Raw genomic sequence first — 24829 nt, 5'->3', positions numbered from 1 at the left:
ATTCCATGGATGATTCATGAAATAAAACAAAAGTATTAAGTATTTACTTTTATATGTTTATCTATTTCTGTGCTTGAGTGAATCTGTGTTCTACTTCCTAATTAATTTAGGAGGTAGAAAAATACAGAACAGAATATAACAAACTTCGTTATGAACATACCTTCCTCAAATCAGAATTTGAACACCAGAAGGAAGAACATGCACGTATTTTAGAAGAGAAAAAAATAAAGTATGACTCTGAGGTAGGTAGAGAATATGTAATATAAGTTAAACAACTGTAAAATTGAAATATTTGAGGTATTTATAAAAAGATTTTTTTAAGGTTTTTTGTCATTTTAGTGTAACTATTATAATTTTGTCATCTTTTTTTGTATTCTTGTAATATGTTGGTTATCAGAGTACTGTCAGCTCTCTTACATTTTTGTCATGGTCTGGTCCATAACAATTTACATCAATTTGTTCAAGATATCTTATAGAAATATCAGTTGTCCTATTGCAAATAATAGGCTTGTCTTTGAATGACCGCCAATAACAATGCTTGCAAACCTTTTTTATTAGTGTTGAGAGATTTAAATAGATCAATACACCTTCTTCAGTCCTAACTTAGTAGCTCAAATAGCCTAAATAAAAGTAAATATAGAATTTGTTCTATATCTGATGACTAACCCAAGAAAAGGGCAGCAGAAAATACTGAGGTGAGCAGGAAAACGTGTCCATTTTCAAATTTGTCAATATCTTTTTGTCTGCCATTTCTGAAAAATTTTCATGATCTCTCTCCTATTGACCCCTTAACTTGTTTCAAAATTTGTCCTTACCTATGATTTAGCTCTTGGATAAACTATTTAATGATCTGTTTTATTTGGGGCCAAGTTTTCAAGAAAGAGTCTAAACTGTAAATGCAAATATATGCACAAGTAAGTATATAATTACCAGTTGCACCTCTGCATGTACCTCTTGCATGTTATATTTAGGTGCTTACCTGAAAATTTAGCACAAACTGATATTTATTCTGAGACATACAATTTGTAAATCAGTTATAATGTGCACAATCAAGTCTTGAGACTCAAAATAATTCACGTCTTCTGTTTTATCAACTTTTTAAGATTCAAGAATTGCTGGTTAGCTTTTGAAGCTGTCTAGTTTTAAACCTATATTACTGTTAGAATTATAGGTGAAATTATTCTCATGCTCTCCTATTGCAGAGACTGCTTTGCTTTGTTTTCATATAGCTAAAGCAGGCTCTGCGTTTCTTACATCTGCTGTTGGCTGTCATTCTTGTCAATTTCACGGCTCCAGCATGGATCCATGAAATTGACAAGAAAGCTACAGGGTGGGTTGGAGGCTCCTGCTGCCCAGGACTCCCTGCTCCCAGCCAGGCTGCACCCTCCCCACACAGATTCCGGCTTCCCCCTGGTGGCAGGGAGCAGGAAATGGAGAGCCCAGAGGGGTAGCTGGGCTCTCAGACCCCACCCCCCCTTCCCCGCCCCTTGTAAGTCAGTGGAAGCGCTCCAAGTGAGGATGCACTCCACTGACAGAAGGAGGGTGGAGTGGACATGAACCACCACAGTAATTACATAGGTCAACTTACCTTTCTATTGTAGACATAACCTCAGAGGAAGTTGTCCCAGCTGGCAGGCTCTTGAGGGAGGGACAATCCTTCCTGCCATTGACTGAGGGCATTGCAATGAGACCCTGCAGCTGGCAAAAGCCACCTGACTTGAGCTTGCGAGGCTCGGGTTAAGTGGCTATTTAATTCCGGAGTAGATGATTGGGCTCAGACTATAGCCCGAGCTCTGGGATCCTTCCACCTCACAGTCCTATAGTCCTCGCTCCAGTCCGATCCTGAACACCTACACTGTTAAACAGTCCTTTAGCCTGAACCCTGTGAGCCCGTGTCAGCTGGTTCGGGCCAGCCCTGGGTTTTTAATTGCAGGCGCTGACAGGCCTACTTTTGTCTCCTGCACAGCCGGCAGTCTGAAGTCTGATTGTAGTGGTTCTGTGGATCTTATTACTCAAAGAAAATAAATTAACATCTAAATGCAGAAAGATTTCCATGTTTAATGCAAATTGCTGATCTTTTCCTTAACTATCAACTTGGGTATTATTTTGGTGACTGACAGCTAATAATGTAACGGTTGTATATTTTTCTGTATAACGATTAGATAGCAAGACTGGATAGAGATAAAGAAGAACTGCATAATCAGCTGCTTAGTGTTGATCCCACAAGAGACAATAAGCGAGTGGAGGTACTCCTAAGAGAAAAGGCTCAACTACATCAAAAATTAAAAGGTTTAGAAGCTGAGGTAGCAGAACTAAGAGCAGAGAGAGAAAATAGTGGTGTGCAAGCAGATAATGTCCAAAGAATACAGGTACGGCAGCTGGCGGAGATGCAGACTACAATGAGATCTCTGGAGGTAAGAAGTTTAATTGTCTCTCAGGGGAACTCAGGAAATACATTTTGGAAGTTTTTGTCCAGTAGGCTCTGGTTCCGTGGACATGCTAAAGAATTAAACAGTTTGCATTTTCCGAACTTACTCTCTACTTCTGATTTTATTTTTAAGTCATCACTTCTCAAATTCTGCCATAGAATGGGCAACATCTTAACTGAAAGATTCTCACAGACCATGTTCCTTTTCACCCACAGTTGTCTTTGCAGTCACTTAAGATGCATGTGTGAACTGCAGTTGCTTAACTGGAATTTCATATTGGGATAGTGTGTGTGTTAATTGTCTTTAATACAATAAAAGTTTTGTCCTTTTAAAAAATGTTAATTATATGTTCTACTTTTGCTCTTCATTTAAGCAGCCCCACTCACTTGTTGTGTTTTCTTCTTGCTTGCCTACCACATAGTACTCATGTTTCCTGCACATGTTGCCACAACTTCCTAGCTTCCTTTTCTTGTCCCCTTGCACATACTTCCCTACTGTAAGGTCCCATCTGTCCTACTTCTCTTCTGTACATACTTTTCAAGTTTCAGTTCTCCACTGAACATTCCTCACTGGCTTGAGGGCTTCCACTTCATTAATGGTTCCTGTTTTTCGTCTGTTGGCAGCTCCAGTCTGTGGTGGATTTTCTTCCTACTGTGTAGCTGCAGCCCACAGTTAGACTGGCTTCCTTTCCATCTTACTTTTATAGGTGCCCAGGCTCTTCACTGCAATAGTTTGTCCAGACGTCCTGATTTTATATTCAGGGCTTTGTCTTGTATAAGCACCTATTACCCCCTACCCCTTGTCCCAATTTTTCACACTTGCTTTCTGGTCACCCTACACAGCAGTGAGCTGTATCTCTGTAAAAGCAGCTAGAAACAAGGAAGAACCAGCACTGGATGCCTGCCATATTGCTGTGTATTACCATCAAGTGGTCCTGAAGGCAACAACTTGACAAACGCTGCTGTAGATTTTTTTTAAATGGGCACAGCATATTAAAGACCTATTAAAATGCACTTCAGTATGCTTAGATCTACTCTAATCTTAATTTAGTGATTGTTTAAATCTTATTGGAGAAAATAACTTGATTGAAGTCAATAACCTGGATTAAGCATCTACTTGAAATTTTACTTAAATGCTCTCTTCAAACACAACAAAATGCAGAGCACTGAAACTGTTGTTTATCCTTTATGATGTTGACTTTACAGTGGTACACTGTAGGAGTTTTGTGCTGGGGCTTGCGTCTACAGAAGCCTTTTTGGAGCACTGCTTGCAGACACACGTCCTTACAGCCTAACAGTTTACTGTCGGAGGGTATAAATACCTGACCCCTCTAACCAAGCTTCAGGTCCTCTTGCCTCCAGAAGGCTTAGGGGTGTGGGGGTGCATGAGAGTCTGTGGGGGCAATGTAGTTGGAGAACAAGTGTTACTCTGAGTAAATTAGAGAGAGATCATCTTGTACAGCAAACCTCTACTAAATATAAATTAAGGCTATGTTTTAATCACGGGTAGTTTTAGTAAAAGTCATGGACAGGTCAGGGGTAGTGTAAAAAAAAAAAAAAAAAAAAATTCATGGCCTGTGACCTGTCTACGACTTTTACTAAATAACCCGAACTAAAACTTGGGCTGGGGGGCTGCGAGCGCTCGGAGCGGGTGGGGGGGGTTGGGACCTCCGCTGGTGCTGGGAGAGGGAGACAGGCAGCAGTGCATGGCCTGGGGACCCTCCCCACCCCCAGTGCTGGCAGGCTGGCAGGGGCTGGCAGGCTACCTATCTGGCTCCAATCATTTTGTCGCTGCAGCTCCTACGGGAAGGGGTGGCCAGAGGTGTGCACGGCTCCTGCCACAGGCGCCAGCTCCACAGCTCCCATTGGCTAGGAACTGCAGCTAATGAGAGCTGTGGGGGCAGCGCCTGTGGGCAGAGGCAGTGCGCGAAGCCCCCTGGGCCTTCTGCCTAGGACAGGGGTGAGTAAACTTTTTGGCCTGAGGGCCGCATCTGGGTATGGCAATTGTATGGTGGGCCATGAATGCCCGGTGGGAGAGGGGGACTCTATGAGGTGTAGCATGGGAGGGCTCTATAAGGGATGTTATGAGGTGGGGGCAGGGAGGACTCATCGGATGGGAGATGCTCTGTAGAGGTGGTGCCGGGGACTCCTAGGGGCCCTGCCAGCAGTGACACCACTGCCATGGGTGGAGGCACCCTAGCTGGGATCAGTGCAGCCCCTGAGTGGTTTCTAGGCTCTCAAGGGTGGGTCTGTAGGAGACCAGGAGGGGATTGGGCTAGCTACCGCATGTTGGGGCTGCTGTGTAGGAGCGAGGTTCCGATCCCGGAAACAGCATAGTGAAGTTGCATCTGCCCGCAGCGTGGCTCTATGTGCCAGAAGATGGTGCTCATCAAGGGAATTGGGAGTCGGGAGTTGGGGACCACTGGGCGGGCAGAGTGGGGCAAGTCCCAGATCCCACTCCCCAGCAGGAGGTTGAGGGCCTGATAAAAGTGTCTGATGGGCCAGAAGTGGCCCACGGGCCATAGTTTGCCCCCCGTCGCCTAGGAGTAGCAGGGACATGTCAGTGGGAGCCCGGGAGCGTCCCTGCATTCCTACCATACTCTAGCCCTGAGCCCCCCACACACACCCAAACTGCTGCTGCTGGCTCTGAGCCAGCACCGGCTGCTGCAGAAATCACGGAAGTCACTGAATCCATGGTTTCTGTGACAGACACGCAGCCTTACTATAAACATGTAATATGTAAGCCAGTAGTGCCCAAAAAGCCCTAATCAAGATTGGGACCCTATTGTTCTATACAATGTACAAATGCATATCAAGAAATAGTTGCTGCTCCAAAAAGCTTCTAAATACTTTTTTTATTCAAGGCAGAAAAGCAGTCAGCTAAGCTCCAGATTGATCGCATTGAAAAAGAACTACAGATCAGTAATGAGCAGAATACTCTCCTAACCAGCAAATTACACAAAGCTGAACGAGAAATCAGTGCCTTGGCCACTAAAGTAAGTGCTTTTGTGGGATCAGCAATATATTTTCACATCTGGTTTCAAGCTGAAGGACAAGGCAGTTTCATCTGACTTTTTAAAACCATGTTTCACTTTATTTTTAATGTAAACTATTTTCTGCCCTTTCAAAGTCTACAGTATCCGTAATAAATGTTCTTTAATTGTAGCTGGTATGATAGATATGGAGTCTGTAATGCTAGAGAAAAACATGATCACTGTAAGTGTCTTTGGAGTCTGAGATTTTGATCCTTATCTCATTCTGTGGATTTTTGTATTTTTGTTTTTTTATGATGTGATGCTTGAAGAGCCACATTAGTACCATAGTAGATTTTTCCAACCGCTAATATGTCTGGTGCTATCAAATAAGGGTTGTGACTGCTTACTTCAGTAAAAATCATCAGGCTATAGTGATAAATCTTAACAAAATTGCTAGAACTTGAAATGAAAAAGAAAATTGGATTATCAAGATTCAGTTTCTGGTGATTTTTAAAATCTAGCTAAGAACAATGTTACTTGTCTAATGAATCATTCATTTTATAGACTGAAATAAAGAACTCTGTGTTTTTTGTATTTTCCTTTCCTCGTGGAATTGCTCTTAAAAGTGCCCATCTGGTAACTTTCTCCTAACAGTCAAAACAACTTAATTTTCCAGAAACATTATTTGACTTAATGTTAGCTTTACTTCTCATTTGTATGAGAAAATACACTCAGAATTCTAGTCCCAGAGAAGAGGATGCTCGGACGGACATTATTTTAACAATCCTCACCGCTTCTTCTCAGTGTATCTTGGAGAGAAGTCCATTGGAAATAATAATACAAAGTAAACCTTAGTTCCTTCAGTCTCTACTGGAGAGATTGTGGTTAGACTGCCCACACCATTTCTGAGATTGCCTACAGATCCGCAACTTCTGGTCACACACATACAATACTATGCAGAATACCTTCAACACAGGTTTGGTTTGGTTTTTTTAAAAATCAACAAACAAAAACTGAAACACTCATCTATTGCCTTTTGGAACATACCCCCCAAAATAATAAACACATCCATTCAAAATATTACATTATTTAACAGCTGTTCTCACCGTAGTATGGCTCAAAAAGATACCTAACACAAGAAATGTGAAAGATGGAACAAATCACAGTCCAAATTTAACAATCCCAGAACTTGTTCAAGATGAGCTTAAGCACACCCAGTACTCACAATAGAGATCAACCAAAAAGACAACCTCAGCCCTGAATTACATTTTCCCAGGCAGTATGATTCTAACCTTCTGTAGGAAGAGGACAAAACACCAAACAGCCCACATGCCTACTCGTGTAACATGCCACACCTAGTTCTTATTTATCTAATTATTTGATCTATCTAATTATTTATATTATAGTAGCATCTGGGGATCAGGGATCCATCAAGGTAAGGCATTGTATGAACAAATAAGAAGAAAGCCCCTGTCCTGGAAAGTGAGTGCTAGGTAACTTTAAAAAAAAAAAAAAAGAGAGAGAGAGAAGGAAAAGAGTTAAAACAGCCTGGTCCTTCCGTCCCTTTTGTTTCTTGTTTGCTCCCCATCAGAAGCTGTACAAGGGGTATGGAGCCTTAGGGTTGTGTTAATTTTTGTTCCCTGTAAGACCGCAGGAGTGCTGAGGAATTTGACTAAATAGTACTGGTTTTGGAGTACTTCCACCTAAGCAGGTCTGCTCCAAGAATGTGAGCAGTAAGTCCCTTCAGCGCTGTGCTCCCCTCCCACTGTGCATCCAGACAAGCTTATTTCAGAACACAGGTCCTTTGAGTGCTCAAGTGATTTATGTATCCTCTTCGGGTTTGTGCCTCAGAAGGCTCCTTAAGTATTTGCTGAATTTCCCTAAGATGTTCTCAACTTCATATTTAAGGATCCAAATCCACAGTGTAGTTACTTAATAAGCTACTGTGTCATTCTTAACCTTTTACAACTTGTAAGTGCTAGCAGATTGTAATTACATTTGTCATTGCAAATGGATTTTCATAAGTGCTTCCCTCTAGATATTTAATTCTCACTGACTGTGTAATTACTGTGCAGTAAGAGCCTAAACTATAGAAAGTTTCACGTAGGCAGTAATTACCTTTAGTGATTTGATGTCCTATTTAAAACTACTGGTTTTATGAGGCAGCTTTTATGCATTACAGTTTCAGAAAAGATGCATCTGGTTTCAAATTATTTTAAAACTATGAACAATTGGATTTTTAAGAAAGTTGCGTAGCAAGCTATGATCTCTAGATGCTGTAAGTTGCTGTCAAACAGAACTGAATAGGGACTTTTTCAGTGGAATTATTATTTTTCCTGTATTTTTGTATCACTTCATATTCTTAGAATCTCTATAGCTTCGTTTTGGCTAGAAGTTGAGGAGGTTTAAGCCAGGATGGAAGATGGACATAAAATGGAGAAAGCATCAAGGTCCATAATACTGGACTAATGTCTTAATGAGGCACTTCAAGTGAGCAGCCTTCTAAGCACAAGCTGCACAGTTTTGGGACATCTGCTTGTAGAAGTGTATGCTTCAAAATATCAGGATACTACCTTTTGTTTAGAAATCCAATCTGTCTCACTGTGTGTGCAAAATCACAGTAAATAAAAGAGCACAAGCTTTCTCTAAAAAGGAAGCTTTCCAGTCTGGTGCTTGTAGCTGGCTGCTTCAACATGATGTATTACAACTCTAGTATATGACACCTTGGTAACTGGTTGAGTGTCTGCTCTGAGTACATCTTTCCTATGGAGACATATAGTGCAGAATTAAGCATGTGCAGTAACTCATATTAACAATTACTTGTAATTTATCCAAGAATTTCCAGTGTCTTCAATTTGAAGGATTTATGGAAAGAAAGTGGCAATGGAGTATAATTTGGGGAGTGACAGTGTATTAATAGCCTTATTGTTGCTAAGCAGATATGGGATATATAGCATGGATGCTTGGTTACTTTGAAGTGGCTATATGAAAAACAGTGGATGAAAAGAATTTTTCACAAAGTGTATTTTCTACAATAGGCATGGATTGCCATTGTTTAACATATTTGCTTGTAAGGAAGATGCTATATGACAAGCTTGGATCAAAATAATTGCTAGGATGTAATATTACTGATTTGGTTTTATTTTCTAATTAACAGGTAGATGAACTTAAGCATTCACACAAATTAGAAGTAACTAATGTCAGACTGGAGGCAGCAAGAGCCAAGAGTGAGGTAGAAAGAGAGAGAAACAAGATTCAAAGTGAAATGGATGGTAATGTGCAATTAGTTTCTAATGGTTTCTGTTGTAACCTGCAGCTCCTACCACAATACACTAAAAATTAACCTCTGAAGAAACACATTGACTATCTGCACTATAATAGATAATCTGAAAATGAATTTGCTGTCTAAAAACATTGTCGTATCCCCTAATCCACCAGGTGTAGAAGCTCTGTATGAATGACTCTCATTTTATGTAAATTCATGAATCCAGGACATATCTTAGCATAATCTGTGCTAATTCACATATTTAGATAACTTGCCTTGTCAATGTTATTTAATATTGCCAATTGTATAGTCAGTTTCTTTTTCTCTCTGTTATAATTAGTGCTTGAACTAAGGGTTTAATGTCTACAGAAGATTGACAATGGGACCTCCTGTATTCCATGATTCTGCAGCTATAAAATTTGCCACAGAGTTAGGCTCAAGGATCTAGGCTTTCATCTGAAGAAAAATGATTGTTTCTAGCCTTCATGGTTTTGAAGAAAGTCTTCCAAAACCAGTTGGAATGTAATCAGTGCATTTGTTATCTGCCTGAATAGGTTGACAGTCTAAAATAATAGCTTATAGGGGTGTGAATGCCAAAGCTTCCTGGGGGCCATTTAAATATCAGAACAGTTAACTGTTTCACAGCTGATCATTTTAGCAGAACATTCACTTTATCCAACAATCCCAAAATATATCCCTCCTTTTCCTGGATGAAAAAAAGAAGCTGTCAAAATCTCTAGCTTCCACCCCAAAGTTCTAGAAATATAGTTGTTGGCTAGCAATACAAAAATGTGTAGTCTATTGAAAACTGAAAATGTCAGAACAAAGTAAAAACAGTTAATTTTAATATTAAAATAATGTACTTACTTCATTATTTATTTTGATATTTCATTCCACAAACCCCTTCACTTTTAAACTTACCTGAAGTTGTTGCAGCATTTTCAGTTTCTTACTGGATTGCCTAATAAATCAAGGGTCAGGTCCATCTTGCCATTGAGTACATGGGCCCTGAATATCACATTAGTTTTCTCATTTCACTCTTCTTTTTACAGCCATAGTATTTAATCATTCAGAATCATGTGGGGCAGTAACTTTTCCACTACTGTTGATGTTTCCACAAATCTCTTTCCATTGTAACTGGTCTCTGGTACATTAGAGTTTTAGGTTTTCAATATAGTCAGTCTTCTTCCCAATTCCACTTCAGCTTGTTTTAGTGAATTAAAATAGGGGCTATTCTCTAACCAGATCATTAAAGTTCCATTAGTGATTGATTAGTTTCCCATCAACTTCAGCTTGTACTCTCTAAGTACAATGCATTTGTTCACTTAACTCTTCCATATCCACAATGGAAGGTTTTATCCAGGGGCATTTGTTTAACTAATATGGTTGTTTACTAAATCTAAATTGCAGACTCAGTTCTTAATCCAAGTCTGTGCTGCTTATTTTAGTATTTTTAGAAAAATATTTAGTCATGATTACATAAGAATTAGTCTCTAATTGTGTTTTCTATTTTAAAGTATTTTTATTTAACAGTAGTAAAAGCCTTGCACATTTTTTCTCATTAAAATGATGGAATATTATGGGTGAATGAAAAGTGGATTCACAGTTCCATTTTATCCGTGTTTGTAAAATGATTTTAATACTTTAAATATTTCATCATGCTGATGTATATATTGTATAAAACAGGATTGCATTCAGACAATGAAATTCTCAAGGCAGCAGTTGAACGCCACAAAGTGCTTTTAGTAGAAAAGGATCGTGAGCTCATTCGTAAAGTACAAGCTGCCAAAGAAGAAGGCTTTCAAAAACTTGCAGCATTACAGGAAGAAAAGTATGTCCACTTGTTTACTGCTCTGTTTTTAAAAAGGGTAGGGGACAGCATGACTTAACTTGTTTAATGTTATATTCAACTGAACATTTTTGTTATCACTTTGTCCTTGTGTAAATATTGAACATTGTTTCAGGTTAGAACTTGAGAACAGATTAGCTGAGTTAGAGAAAATGAAAGTGGAACAAGATGCTTGGAGGCAATCTGAAAAGGAAGAGTATGAAGAAAAATTGCATGTTATGCAGCTGGCAGAAGAGTCTATCAGAAGGGAGCTTCAGAATGTTAGGTAATGTATGTGGGTTTTTAAAAAAACCTTGTTTAAAATATACAAAGTGTTTGTTTTAAAACAATTTTTTTAGCTTCTTCATATAAAAAGGAAAACAAAGAATTAATAATAATTTAAAAAACAAAGCTCAGAGGAGTCATGGGTTACAGAATTTTAAGCAGAATATCTCCCCCCCCCCAATAAATGCTGTTTAAAGTAATTTTTAATTAGTTAAATGTTAAAAACTGATCTCTTTGTGGCTGCTGGTTCAGTCCCACAGCCCCAAAAACCACTCTTTCCCTAGAATTGGTTTTTTTGTGAACATGTGGCAAATCAAGAGGCCTAATTTGATTGCTCCTACTCTGTAAGCACCTTTTTCTGTACAAGTTTTAACTTAACAGTTGTCAAAGTTCTCAATGGAGTTCTACAACTGTTTATCATATCCACATACCCACATGTATAAACCTCAGTGTCAAATCAAGGATATATAAAATCAGGCAAATCATTGGAATCTGACATTAGTGTAGTCTAATCATACAGTAGAAACACAACTTCTTATTTTATAATTGACGCAAGAGTGTATTGTTGAGTATCAGCCTTTCAAATGGTTAAACAGACTTATCTGTTTAACTACTAACAAGCTGAATAGTTATGTTTTAGAATAGTTACATTTTAATTAGATAAAAATAATTATACCTATATTAAATTTTAGATTAAAACTTCAACAGCAAATTATACAGTCTGAGGAGTTAGAAAAAGAGAAAAGTGAAAATGCTGATCTTAAACAGGTAAGAGTTTGTATCATACTGTGATATTTTACTGTGAATGGTCTTCATCCCTTTATTCATTTAAAGCAAAGAACTCTTATGTTCATAGTGAAAGTTCTTTTTTTCAATGCTCTTTAAAACTCAAAGGGCAAAAATGGATAGAGGGACAGTCTTTTCTGAGCCCTTATAAATGGATTTATCACAATCTTTTGCTTCAGCTACTTATTTCTCTATGTATTGTAAGGATTTCAGAACTCAGAATGTTCCTGGTCCTTTGGTTTAACTGGAAATCCAGGTTCCATACACTTATAAACTGTTTCTCAGTAACACTTCGTATTTACATTGCACCTTTCACCCTAGGTACTTCAAGTACTTTACAAACATTTAATAGATTAATAAACTCAGGTGAAGTGGCTTGCCAGAACTGCACTATGAATTGGTAACAGTGTTGAAAATACAATCTTAAGTCTCCTAACTCCTGATAGGCCATGGTGTCTCCTGGGTAACTAATGAACCTGACAGATCCTTAAAGAAAGGGAGACCGCAGTACAGGTCTGTCGCATCTTAGGCGCATTTAACATGTGCGATTTCAGCTTTACGCGGTCAGCAAAAACAAGAAACAAAAAAACAAAAAAAAATGAGAAAAATAACAATTTAAATACTGTTTCTATAGTGCGGGCGATTCATCCTGCCATTACACTCAATGTAATTTTGACTATACATGATTTTCGCTTTACGCGCTGACTGTGGAACGTAACCCCAGCATAAGATGAGACAGACCTATACATATTTCATGCTTCCCTAGAATCTAGTTATGGAGCTGTGGCTTTGAAAAAGCTGGCTACTTATTTAGCCAGAGTGAATTTACCAATCACAGTTTCAGCTGATAGGGAAAATAGGTAGATGTCTACAGTGAAAAAGACCAGTTAAGAGTGAAGATATTAGTAAGTATCTTAAAAAAGCCCACCTCTCATACCAAAGACAGTTTGGGTGGAATTGTCAAAAATGTTCAAGTGTTGGCCAAACTGTTCCTGGTGAAATCCGGTAAAATTCTTATGTACTTCAATGGGAGCAGAGTCAGACCAATGCTCAACACTCCTGAAAATCCCACTTATTAACTTGATGAGTGAGTGAGTTCTGTGCCAAATGCTCCAGATAATCATAGATTTTTTTTTTTAATTATAGAATATAAGGTTGGAAGGGACCTCAGGAGGTCATCTAATCCAACCTCCTGCTCAAAGCAGGACTAATCCCCAGCCACATTTTTATCCCAGTTCCCTAAATGGCCCCCTCAAGGATTGAACTCACAGCCCTGGGTTTAGCAGGCCAATGCTCAAACCACTGAGCTATCCCTCCCCTCCCAAAAGCAGGGAAGGGAAATAAAGCTCAAGTTTGGTTACCTAGGGATCTTCTAATGCAAAAGACAATACATAATATTTTTCACAGTTGCCACTATGAAACAGAGTTAAATTTAGAAGTCTGGCACTTACCTGAGCTCCAATTAGTTACCAGATTTAAGTGTTGTCTAATACACCAAAACTCCTTCAACTTACTCTGCTCTTGTAAAAATTCATAACAGCGTTGTAGTTATGGGTGAAGAGAGGCGCACATATTATGTGCTCTTGTCTTCAGGCACATGTAACTTTTCCCCAGAAAAAAAATCTCTTTGGACTGAAATTTCTCATACTTGTTTACAGTCTGGAGATGAGTCTGCTTTTTGTTGGTTTTTTAGAGTTTGAGGAAAATCCATTTAGTGATTTTTGAGTTAATTGTCTGGCAAAATGTGTGTTCACATTAAATAAAACTGTTCATAGGTTCTTTTGCACTTGCAGCTGACATGCAGGGACGTTATGCAGGGGAGTGCAGAGGTTGTACTCCCCTTTACAGTCATGTAAGGTTGGGCCACAATCCTGGCCCTTTGTATTTTGGATAATTGCCTCACTTATTCTGTTAAATTTGTCTGTGATTGTCATAGCATTCTTTCTCAAATCTGCACCTTAGAGTCCAGGAATGAGATACTAGCACAAATTTCCCTAAGCTTAATTACCAGCTTAGATCTGATAGGCTGCCACCACCCAAAAATATAGTGTTTGGGGCACTCTGACCTCCCCAACCTTCCCTGGGGACCCCAAGAACCCAGATCCCTTGGGTTCTTAAAACAAGGAGAAATAAAACCATTCCCCCACCTTCCCCCTCTCAGAACTTCCCTCCTTGGGCTATCCTGAGATACTGATCTAACCTCTTAAATCACCATACAGAGAAGCATCTCCCTTCCCTTCCACAAAGAGGCAAACAGATTCAAGGAAAACAGAGAGAGATTTTCTCTCTCCCCCTCCCCACCCGTCCTGGTGAGTTATCCCAATCCCCTGGGATAAAACAAGGGAAACAGAGAAAAACAATCAATCAGGTTCTCTAAAAAGAAATCTTTTAATAAAAGAAAGGAAAAAGTAAAGAATTATCTCTGTAACTTCAAGATGTAAATATTACAGGGTCTTATAGCTTACAGACACCAGAAAGAGACTTTCCCACCAGTACTAATACAAATCAAAATATTCCCAGCAACTACACATATAAAAGTTAACCAGCCAGATCAACAATTGCAAATAGAGTAAAACAATTAAAAAAAAAAACCTAAACCGCCTGTTTTTACTTACTACTTGAAAAGAAACTTAGAGAGCCTGTAGTAATGTCTGGTTCTCTCAGACCCTCCGAGAGAAGAACAAAGAACAAAGAACTCACACCCAAACTTCCCTCCACCTGAATTTAAAAGTATCTTGTCTTCTGATTGGTCTTCTGGTCAGGTGTCCGGTTTCCTGCTTGTAACCCTTTACAGGTATAAGAGACATTAACCCTTAACACTCTGTTTATGACAGTGATGCTTCAATATTTTATGAGTGTCAATGTCTCATTGCTGGGCTCTGTAATTTCTGCAAGAGCTCCAGCAAGGGGTACTAAAGAGTAATGACTCTTGTTTATGCTATCTCTCCCTCTTTGTAACCTCAGAGGAAACCTCCTGCCTTATCCACAGAAAACGTATTGTAAAAGTTCCAGAGAGCAGACAAAAAAGACATACATACTACAAAGACATAATGAGACAAATGGCCAGACATCATGGCAACCGCCTCCTCCTCCCTCCCATTATCCCAAACTACTTGTCACTTGTTCATATTTTTCCCTCAAATAAAAACCATCTTTCTTTGGTAGCAAATTCATGATGTGCAACTCCAAGTGGCTTCACTTTCTCAGTCTGAAAATGACTTGCTCGACTCTAATCAAAAGCTGAAGGAAATGGTAGAGAGATTAAAACAAGAATGTCGAAATGCAAGAAGTCAAGCAGAAAAAGCTCAGCTAGAAGCAGAGAAGTATGATTTACTTTTTTGTCTGTTTAATTTTTTTTTCAAGCTTGCATGTAGTTCTTTAATAGTATTTCTCATCATTGCTATGGCTTACCGATAATATAATAATGCCCCTCTTTGTCCAGATCTTGACTGTATTATGAGAAAAATGAGAATTCTTAGAGTGTGCTTTTAATTTCAACTTCCTGATGTAAAAATGGATTTCTGTCTTGTGATAGCTTTAACAATATGACAGGTTTCAGAGTAGCAGCCGTGTTAGTCTATATCCGCAAAAAGAACAGAAGTACTTGTGGTACCTTAAAGACTAACAAATTTATTTGAGCATAAGCTTTTGTGGGCTACAGCCCACTTCATTGGATGCATCGGCTGGAATATACAGCAAGAAGATATTTATACATACACCAAACATGAAAAGGTGGAAGTAGCCATGTGAACTGTAAGAGGCCAGTCAACTGAGATGAGCTATCATCAGCAGGAGGAAAAAAAACTTTCGAAGTGATAATCGAAATGACCCATAGAATAATATGGATACGTGTCCATTTTCTGTTCACAGTTGACCCTTGTTGAACTAAGAAATATGTATGGGATTAAATTCTGGTCCCATTGAAGTCAATGGCAAAACTGCCATTGACTTGAGTGGGGCTGGGATTTCCCCTATGGCTTCTGTTGTAGCAATTTTTGCAGTGGATAAAGGCAAAATGGCTTGTTTCTATATTTGAAAAGGGTTTGGCGCTGCTTCGGCCAGTCTCCACTACATTCTAATGTGGCTCCCACACGTAAAGGCAGAAATTTGTCCTGTGCGCACAATTTATGGAGTATCAGAAGGCTAATGCAAAGAAAAAGCCTGTACAGCCATCTGTTTTATTGGAATCCGTTTACAAAGTTAGCCATTTTATTTGAATTAAGCCAATAATTAAGTTATGAATTCAAAAGTCCAAATTTGCAGAACTTTGAGAACAGTTCAAATTTAAGTTAGATACTTCAAACATATGGTTCAAGAAGGAAAGAGTGCGTGAAATAAAGTGTATATGTCAGAGATCCTAGAGGCTGACATTTATTAAAAAGAATTAATCCAGCATTTTGTTTACACCACCACTCTTGGAAATATTGTTCTCCTAGGACATTAGAAGACCGACGTGTAGAGTGGTTGGAAGAAAAGCATAAATTTATTCAGCGCATCACAGAAAGAGAAGAGAAGTATGACCAGATGAAAGAGAAACTGCACCGGGCTGCTGTTGCTCAAAAAAAGGCATGTTGACTCTTCAGTGCTTATGAAGAGAGAGAAAGCTCAGCTTTCAATTTGTGCAAGCAGAATTATTTTTTATATTGACATTTTAATGGCAGCATATATGTACATTAGAATGGCCCTACTGGGTCAGACCAAAGGTCCATCTAGCCCAGTATCCTGTCTACCGACAGTGGCCAGTGCCAGGTGCCCCAGAGGGAATGAACAGGTAATCATCAAGTGATCCATCCCTGCTCATCCTGGCTAATAGTCATTGATGGACCTATCCTCCATGAATTCATCTTGTTCTTTTTGAAACCTGTTATCGTCTTGTCCTTCACAATGTCCTCTGGCAAGGAGTTCCACAGGTTGACTGTGCGTTGTGTGAAGAAATACTTCCTTTTATTTGTTTTAAATCTGCTGCCCACTAATTTAATTTGGTGACCTCTAGCTCTTGTGTTATGCGAAGTAGTAAACAACACTTCCTTATCTACTTTCTCTACACCAGTCATGATTTTATAGACCTCAATCATATCTCTCCTTAGCCGTCTCTTTTCCAAGCTGAAAAGTCCAGGTCTTTCCTTATACGGAAGCTGTTCCATACCCCTAATAATTTTTGTTTCCCTTTTCTGAACCTTTTCCAATTCCAATATACTTTTTTGAGATGGGGCGACTACATCTGCACACAGCATTCAAGATATAGATATACCGTGGATTTATATAGAGGCAACATGGTATTTTCTGTCCTATTATCTATCCCTTTCTGAATTATTCCCAGCATTCTGTTTGCTTTTTTGACTGCCCCTGCACATTGAGTGGATGTTTTCAGAGAACTATCCACAATCATAGAATCACAGAGTTGGAAGAGGCCTCAGGAGGTCATCTAGTCCAGTGGTTCTCAAACTTTTGTACTGGTGACCCCTTTCACATAGCAAGTCTCTGAATGCGACCCCCCCCTTATAAATAAAAAACACTTTTTAATATATTTACCACCATTATAAATGTTGGAGGCAAAGCGGGGTTTGGGGTGGAGGCTGACAGCTCACGATCCCCCCCCCATGTAATAAACTTGCGATCCCCTCGGGTCCCGACCCCCAGTTTGAGAATCCCGATCTAGTCCAATCCCTTGCTCAAAGCAGGACCAATCACCAACTAAATCATCCCAGTCAGGGCTTTGTCAGGCTTGACCTTAAAAACCTCGAAGGAAGGAGATTCCACCAGTTCCCTAGGTAACCCATTCCAGTGCTTCACCACCCTCCTAGTGAAAAAGTTTGTCCTAATATCCAACCTAAACCTTCCTCACTGCAACTTGAGACCATTGCTCCTTGTTCTGTCATCTCCTACTCCTGAGAACAGTCTAGATCCAGCCTCCTTGGAACCCCCTTTCAGGTAGTTGAAAGCAGCTGTCAAATCCCCCCTCATTCTTCTCTTGTGCTGACTAAATAACCCCATTTCCCTCAGCCTCTCCTCATAAGTCATGTGCTCCAGCCTCCTAATCATTTTTGTTGCCCTCCACTGGACTATTTCCAATTTTTCACATCCTTGTAGTGTGGGGCCCAAATCTGGACACACTACTCCAGATGAGGCCTCGCCAATGCCAAATAGAGGGGAACGATCACGTCCCTCTATGGTGTTAGCCTTCTTGGCACATTGTTGACTTAGATAGCTTCTCGTCCACTGTAACCCCAGGTCCTTTTCTGCAGAACTGCTGCCTAGCCACTCGGTCCCTGGTCTGTAGCAGTGCATGGGATTCTTCTGTCCAAAGTGCAGGACTCTGCACTTGTCCTTGTTGAACCTCCTCAGGTTTCTTTTGGCCCAATCCTCAATTTGTCTAGGTCCCTCTGTATCCTATCCCTACCCTCCAGTGTATCTACCACTCCTCCCAGTCTAGTGTCATCTGCAAACTTGCTTAGAGTGCAGTTCACGCCATCCTCCAGATCAGTAATGACTCCAAGATCTTTTTCTTGAGTGGTAACAGTTAATTTAGACCCCCATCATTTTATATATATATATAGGGCAACAAAATGGCAGATGAAATTTCAGTGTTGATAAATGCAAAGTAATGCACATTGGAAATAATAATCCCAACTATATATATATAAATAAAATAGTTGGGATTATTATTTCCAATGTGCATTACTTTGCATTTATCAACACTGAAATTTCATCTGCCATTTTGTTGCCCAGTCACCCAATTTTGAGAGATCCTTTTTTAGCTCTTTGGAGTCTGCCTGGGTCTTAAGTATCTTTAGTAATTTTGTATCATCTGCAAATTTTGTCACCTCACTGTTTACCCCTTTTTCCAGAGCACTTCTGAATATGTGGAATAGGACTGGTCCCAGAACAGACCCCTGGGGAACACCACTATTTACCTCTCTCCGTTCTGAAAACTGACCATTTATACCTTTTAACCAGTTACCAATCCATGGGAGCACCTTCCCTCTTATCCCATGGCAGCTTTCTTTGTGTAAGAGCCTTTGGTGAGGGACTTGTCAAAAGGCTTTCAGAAGATCTAAGTACACTATATCCACTGGATCCCCTTGGTCCACATGCTTGTTGACCCCCTCAAAGAATTCTAGTAGATTGCTGAGGCATGATTTCCCTTTACTAAAACCATGTTGACCCTTCCTCACAAATTATGTTTATCTATATGTCTGACAATATTGTTCTTTATTAAAGATTCAACCAGTTTGCCCGGTACTGAAGTCAGGCTTACAGGCCTGTAATTGCCGGGATCACCTCTGGAGCCCTTTTTAAAAATTAGTGTCACATTAGCTATCCTCCATTCATCTGGTACAGAAGCTGATTTAAATGATAGGTTACAGCTTAGAGTTTTTAGTTCTGCAATTTCACATTTAAGTTCCTTCAGAACTCTTGGGTGAATGCCATCTGGTCCTGGTGACTTACTGCTGTTTAATTTATCAATTTGTTCCAAAACCACCTCTAGTGATACCTCAATCTGGGACAGTTCCTCAGATCTATCACCTAAAAAGAATGGCTCAGGTTTGGGAATCTCCCTCACATACTCAGCCGTGAAGACTGAAGAATTCATTTAATTTCTCTGCAATGGCCTTGTCATCCTTGAGAGCTCCTTTGAACCTCGATTGTCCAGTGGCCCTACTGGTTGTTTAGCAGGCTTCCTGCTTCTGATGTACTTAAAAAAAAAAAAAAAAAAAAGAAAGAAAAGAAAAAAAAGTTGCTATTACTTTTTGAGTCTTTGGCTAACTGTTCCTCAAATTCTTTTTTGGCCTTCCTAATTGTATTTTTACACTTCATTTGCCAGTGTTTATGCTCCTTGCTATTATCCTCACTAGGATTTAACTTCCATTTTTTGAAGGAGGCCCTTTTGCCTCTCTCTGCTTCTTTTGTTGTTTAACCACAGTGGCTCTTCTTTGGTTCTCTTACTATGTTTTTTAAATTGAGTATACGTTATATCAATTTCTCATTTAATACGAGGCACTCTAGTTGACCCATTTGATTATTTTGTAATTATATATATATATATATAAAATAGCAAAATATATCAGGTGTTTTAAGATAGGCATAAATTCATGTATGTGAGATTACAGTAGTTGTAATATGGTTTATAGAAGCCAACCATGTTGTTCAATTAAATATTTTTTTGTTATTGGAGAGCTTGGAGATGGACCAAGATAGATACCAGTAGGATGACATTTCCCTTTTTAGTAACATCTATTTGGTACATTGTTCCTCCCCAAGCAACTGTCTGTTACACACCCAGGGGTTGGTAATACTGTTAAAGGAAATACTGAATTTTATATTTTTGTTTCCCCCTAAAATTGCATGTTCTGGAACAGCTAGCACAAAAGGAGAAACTGGTTATTAATTTTTCCAAGTCCATACGTTTTAGACCTTAATAAAGCTCCTTAATAAAACATTAGTTAGTAATTTTAAGCACCATAAATATATAATACAGGATGCCTGCATCTACTTTATAAAACAGAAAACAGGTGTCAGTTGTTTAACATTGATGTCGCCATCAGCAAGTCATGTCAGAGAGGAAATAAAATCTGCAGTTCCTAAGGTATTATTTATATTTCTAAACAATGAGTACATGGTGAGCTTATATAATTTGCCTATCAATTTGGCATTGTCTTACAAGACTTAGTAGCTGTTCCAGTTTCCCAACAGGTGGTTTAGAATTGTCTATAACCTACCCATACAACTGGATACTTTGTGTGTTGCTGCTTTACCTTCCTTTACGGCATATTTCCTTCAACATCGGGCATTTGGGGATTCCAAGCCTCTTTTTTGGTACATTACTTTTCTAAATCAAAGAAAGGATGGAAAGCAAATATATCTTTTTCTTTCCGCCATTTTCAACAAAATTACATCTCTTCATAAGGAAATGCTAAAAATTATGGAATCTTGTAACTAAAATGCAAGTGCAAAGTAGATGTAACTTGATCAAAATGATCAAACCAGTTGACACAACTTCTAAGTGTTCAAAATGTGTGTTTGACAGAGAAAGGCCCTCAATGACAATAAACAAAAGAGGCTGCAGGAGAAAATAGAACTCTTGGAAGCAAAGAGGGAAGAACTAGAAACTGAAAACCAAGTGTTAAATAGGTAATAAAATATTAAATTTTGTTTGAATTGGTCCTTAGAATTGTAAACCAGTTGTTTTGAGGTATTTTGTTTCTAGATTGATTGATTGGTGTAATAATTCTGTAAATGAATCTCCTAAATGATTTGATTTTACCATTACAAAATATTTGAGATGTGTGTAACTTACAGGTTAGCCACTGGGGCCCAATCCAACTGCATTCTTGTGGGAAAGACCTCTGCTCCTGCATGGAGACCCATTGAAGTCAGTGTGCTGTTGCAGGATAGGGCTGTTGGAGCTATTTTTGTACTAGGAGGCCACCATACTCTTCAGAATTAACATACAAAATCCTCTTGTTAAACACCCCCATGCAAATAAGTTATTTCCTTGTTGTGGCTTTACCAGTTTAAAACTTGACTGTAATAGAGTCTTAGAATGTCAGTGAAAAGTTGAATTAATACTCCAAGACAATTACATTTTTCCAATATTCCAAATACATTTAAAGTACCGAGGTTTAAATGTGATATATTTTCCTTTTGAAGGGATTTACTGCACATGAAAGTGAAGAAGCTTAAGCTCAGCCTAAAATGGCCGGTGCACCGTACAACTGGCTAGAAATAAGTTTTCTAATGTGACTTTAAGGGCGAACTAAATTGCAACTGTGGTGTCCAACAGGAAATATGGTTGCCTTAATTTAGTTTGCAGACATCCAAGTTATGTTTTTAAAAGTGTAATGAATTCTGATAAAGGTTTGTTGTAGATTCTTCCCACAAGGACAAACAGCTGATCTGGCTTTCTCTTAAACAAATCTTTGGGTATTGACTGCCTGACATGTCCATCCAACCAGGGTTGGAAATGAAACACTGATCTCCCATCTTTCCATCAGTGCTGAATTTGTGTTAAAAAAAAAAAAAAAAAAAAAAAAAAAAAAAGTGCTGGGGCTCAAGCAATAACGATGGCCTCCCTCGCACAGCATGATCTCGTGCATCACTGACAGAAGAAGTGCTGGGACTGCACCTCAGCATGAAAAGAAGTGCAGTGGTTGAGCCCCAACACAAATTAAGCTCTGCTTTCCTTGTAAATTCACAGAGCTGCAGCTATGCCCTGTACTACACTTCACAGAGAGGAGATACACCATTAGCTATGTACTTTCTTCTTGATATGTAGAGTAGGGAGCAACTGCCTGAATGGAACAAGAGGATGATTGTATCAAGCCAGTGGTCCAAGAAGGCAAATTATGTTTCTTGTCCTGCTCAGTGACATTTACAAATAAACTGCCAAGAGAGGCTGACTTTCATCCTGTAGTTGAATGCGCTAGTCAATTAACAGATAGTATGGTGTACACACAGTCATGTTCAGTTTTCTTATGCTAGTCAGACTGAGCAGATGGCAGCAGGAGGCTCGCATCAGAAGGTTCCATCGCAATCAGATTTTGGACATTTGGGGAAAGAGGAAAAAAAATAGTATGACTGCACCAGGAGTCTCTTGAGGAGCAGGCTTGTTAGACTGGGAAGAACAGTGCTGAGAGAAGGTTAAAACAGATAGCAGGGTACAGTGTGTGAGACTAGCAGTATCACAGACATGCAGGTAAGCGGAAGTAAAGAAAAGGAAAAATAACCCAGAAGGGTGTAAGAAAACCAGACTAAAATCTTCTTGGAAAGATACGGCAGTTCCTGGTTCTTCCAGTGCCTTTAGAGCATGTGGAGGGTCTGACTCATCTTTGATTTAAATACTTTAAAAAGCCGTTTTAACTATAGTACTACTCACTACTGTGAACAGTACATTAAAATCTGAATTTATTTCTCTGCTGTTGAGTACATTCTAGTCTGTGAGACTGTATTTTATATAATTTGAGGTGTAAAACGGACTTCCCAAACATTTAAACACAAATAAAGTGCTTCTCCTTGTTCTATATGGGCTATACACGTCCATCCTGAAGCAGCACTTTATTGGGAGAGTGTATAGCAACGTGTTAGAGAGAGACGTGTTTCTGTGATATGGTACCCTTAAGCATTCTGAGCAATACGAACACCTTATTTCATAGACAGAATGTTCCCTATGAAGAATACACTCGCCTTCAGAAAAGACTAAAGGATTTACAGCGCAGACACAATGAATTCCGGAGTTTAATTCTGGTTCCTAACATACCATCGCTCAATCCAGTCAGTGGGATGTCATCTACCTTAGTTCCTGCGCCTGAAATATCTTTTCCGCATCTGCAGGTGGTGATGTATTAAATATTACTCAGATCCACATTTATTATTTCATATACCTTAGCAAAGGATGGAGTTAGTTGCTAACCTGGGACATAAATAGTGGCTACCAAAGTAAAGTTTCTGCATTAATAGTTTAGGCTATTAATAGTGTTTAAAAGCGTAAAGGGAGGAGTAATGAATGCTGTCATGTTGTGGCCTAATATAGAGAGAACTGATCATATAAAATACATCTCACTAGACCCACTTCAGATGTGAATCCCTTGCTTCATTTTTGTTATGCAATTGCCATATGGTGCTGGTGGTTTGTGGGTAACATTTAGTTATCTAGGCGGTCTGTTGTGTTGTATTGAAAAATGTTTTCCTTTTTGTGAAAGTGCTCCCAGCCCTGGAGCAGTTATAATGGCCACAGAATCAAAATTTGTAACAGGAAATGAAAACACCAGAAGCACAGTTATAATTCGGTTGCACCCTGCTAGCAACTCCTTCCCTTCTGATTCCTCAGATTTACAAATCTGCTACTCGCCTCATCCTAGGCTCCAGACTGTTTTGTCCCTTGTCTTATGGTTACACCCCCAGCTGTGAATCTAGTCTCGAGCAATTCACTGGCTTCGTTATTTGGAGGAGTTGCGGAGAAATGAGAGCCCCTTCTGTGCATGGGAGCAAACTGAGGGTATGTCTACACACTGCAAAGAAAAACCCATGGCACCTGGGTCAGTTGACTCGGGCTAAGGGCTAAAAATACAGTGTAGACATTTAGCCTGGGTTTGAGACCCTCCTCCGTTGCTGGGGTTCAGAGTCTGGGCTCAGGCTGAGCCCGAATGTCTACCCTGCTATTTTTACTCTGAAGCGTGAGTCCTGCAAGCCTGAGTCAGTTGACCCAGGCTCTGAGAGTTGGTGCTGTGGGTTATTCTTCGCAGTGTAGATGTACCCACAGAAGGGAGATTCCAGTGGCACTTCCCTGCCCCCAGGATCAAAGAGGTGTTTAGTGAATGTGGATACTCCCCTTCACAGTGTAACAGGGAGAAGAGGCAGCTCCCTCTGCCTCCCTCTGACCATGTAGTTTGCTCTTCTGCTAAGAGGGTGCCGTGGTATTGGCTTCTGCCTGTGTCCATTTGTTAGGCTCTGAAGTGCACTGCCGAGGGAGCGCCTGTCATTCACGTGCACATTCCCCACTGCTATTCATGTCGTGAACGTCAGGGACAATGCTTGAAAGCAAATCAAATAAAGACTTTAAAAAAAAATCTTGTTTTCGCATAAAGTAACTTTAAAAGCACTTTTATCTAAAACAAGTAAAGGGGACAGAGAGTAGGGGACAATGTCTCTGCAAGTGTTACAAAATGTAAAGTGTTTTCTTTTTTTTTCCTGTGTCCCGAACTCCAAGGAGGAACAGCATCAAAGGGAGCTCTCCCTACTTCGCAAGCGGCTAGAAGATCTAGAAACCACACAGAGAAAACAGCTGCAAGAGCTCGGGCCACGTGGAGAGCGAGTTAGGCTGGGAGTGGACAGTGACTCTGGTAGAAGCAGGATGGTTGAAGAGGATGATATACAAACCGAGGACTCCAAATAAAGCCTGCAGGTTTTAATTACCACTTGACTTCACTACGTTTTCCTTGAGTAGGGTTTTTATTGAGTGCTTTGCCAAAAACATATTTGTATGTGCCTCACATTGGAAGAAAGGATGAAATATAATCTGCATGGTTTTGTATTTTTGGTGGAACGCAATAAGTTTACTCAAACGTAGATATACAAGTAACCTGGAAGACAAATTTCTTAAAACATATGCAATGATCGAGTTGCACAAAAAATGATTCTTTAAAAAGAATGGTCAAATTTTGGGTTGCATTTTAAGCCATTTAGAAGAAAAAAAACTGATTTGGAAAAATCCCTTGGAATAACTCTTTCTTCAGGGATTTTTCCCTGCCCACTCACCCACCCAC

At 39.5% G+C, this 24829-nt stretch overlaps 1 protein-coding gene across 7 annotated transcripts in view; it reads left to right on the top strand.

Annotated features, from left to right (window-relative positions):
- CEP83 (centrosomal protein 83) overlaps window positions 1-24829 on the top strand; it is a 35366-nt gene extending 10537 nt beyond the window's left edge. For 4 of the 7 annotated variants that reach the window (XM_050935047.1, XM_050935065.1, XM_050935056.1 and 1 more), the window contains 12 exons: window positions 111-242; window positions 2163-2414; window positions 5293-5424; window positions 8561-8675; window positions 10355-10499; window positions 10633-10782; window positions 11474-11549; window positions 14733-14890; window positions 16004-16133; window positions 20596-20699; window positions 22721-22898; window positions 24274-24829. In XM_050935047.1, coding sequence (XP_050791004.1) covers window positions 111-242; window positions 2163-2414; window positions 5293-5424; window positions 8561-8675; window positions 10355-10499; window positions 10633-10782; window positions 11474-11549; window positions 14733-14890; window positions 16004-16133; window positions 20596-20699; window positions 22721-22898; window positions 24274-24459 — 1758 coding nt within the window. In that variant the 3' untranslated portion in view covers window positions 24460-24829. Of the gene's footprint in view, window positions 1-110; window positions 243-2162; window positions 2415-5292; window positions 5425-8560; window positions 8676-10354; window positions 10500-10632; window positions 10783-11473; window positions 11550-14732; window positions 14891-16003; window positions 16134-20595; window positions 20700-22720; window positions 22899-24273 lie in introns of those variants that run through there. The other 3 variants (XM_050935085.1, XM_050935091.1, XM_050935075.1) reach the window with 3 other exon arrangements.

Source organism: Gopherus flavomarginatus, chromosome 1 (genome assembly GCF_025201925.1).
Source record: "Gopherus flavomarginatus isolate rGopFla2 chromosome 1, rGopFla2.mat.asm, whole genome shotgun sequence".
In the NCBI taxonomy this organism is placed as follows: Eukaryota; Metazoa; Chordata; order Testudines; family Testudinidae; genus Gopherus; species Gopherus flavomarginatus.
The sequence above is the reverse complement of the archived record's forward strand: the minus strand, read 5'-3'. Positions and strand labels throughout refer to the sequence as shown.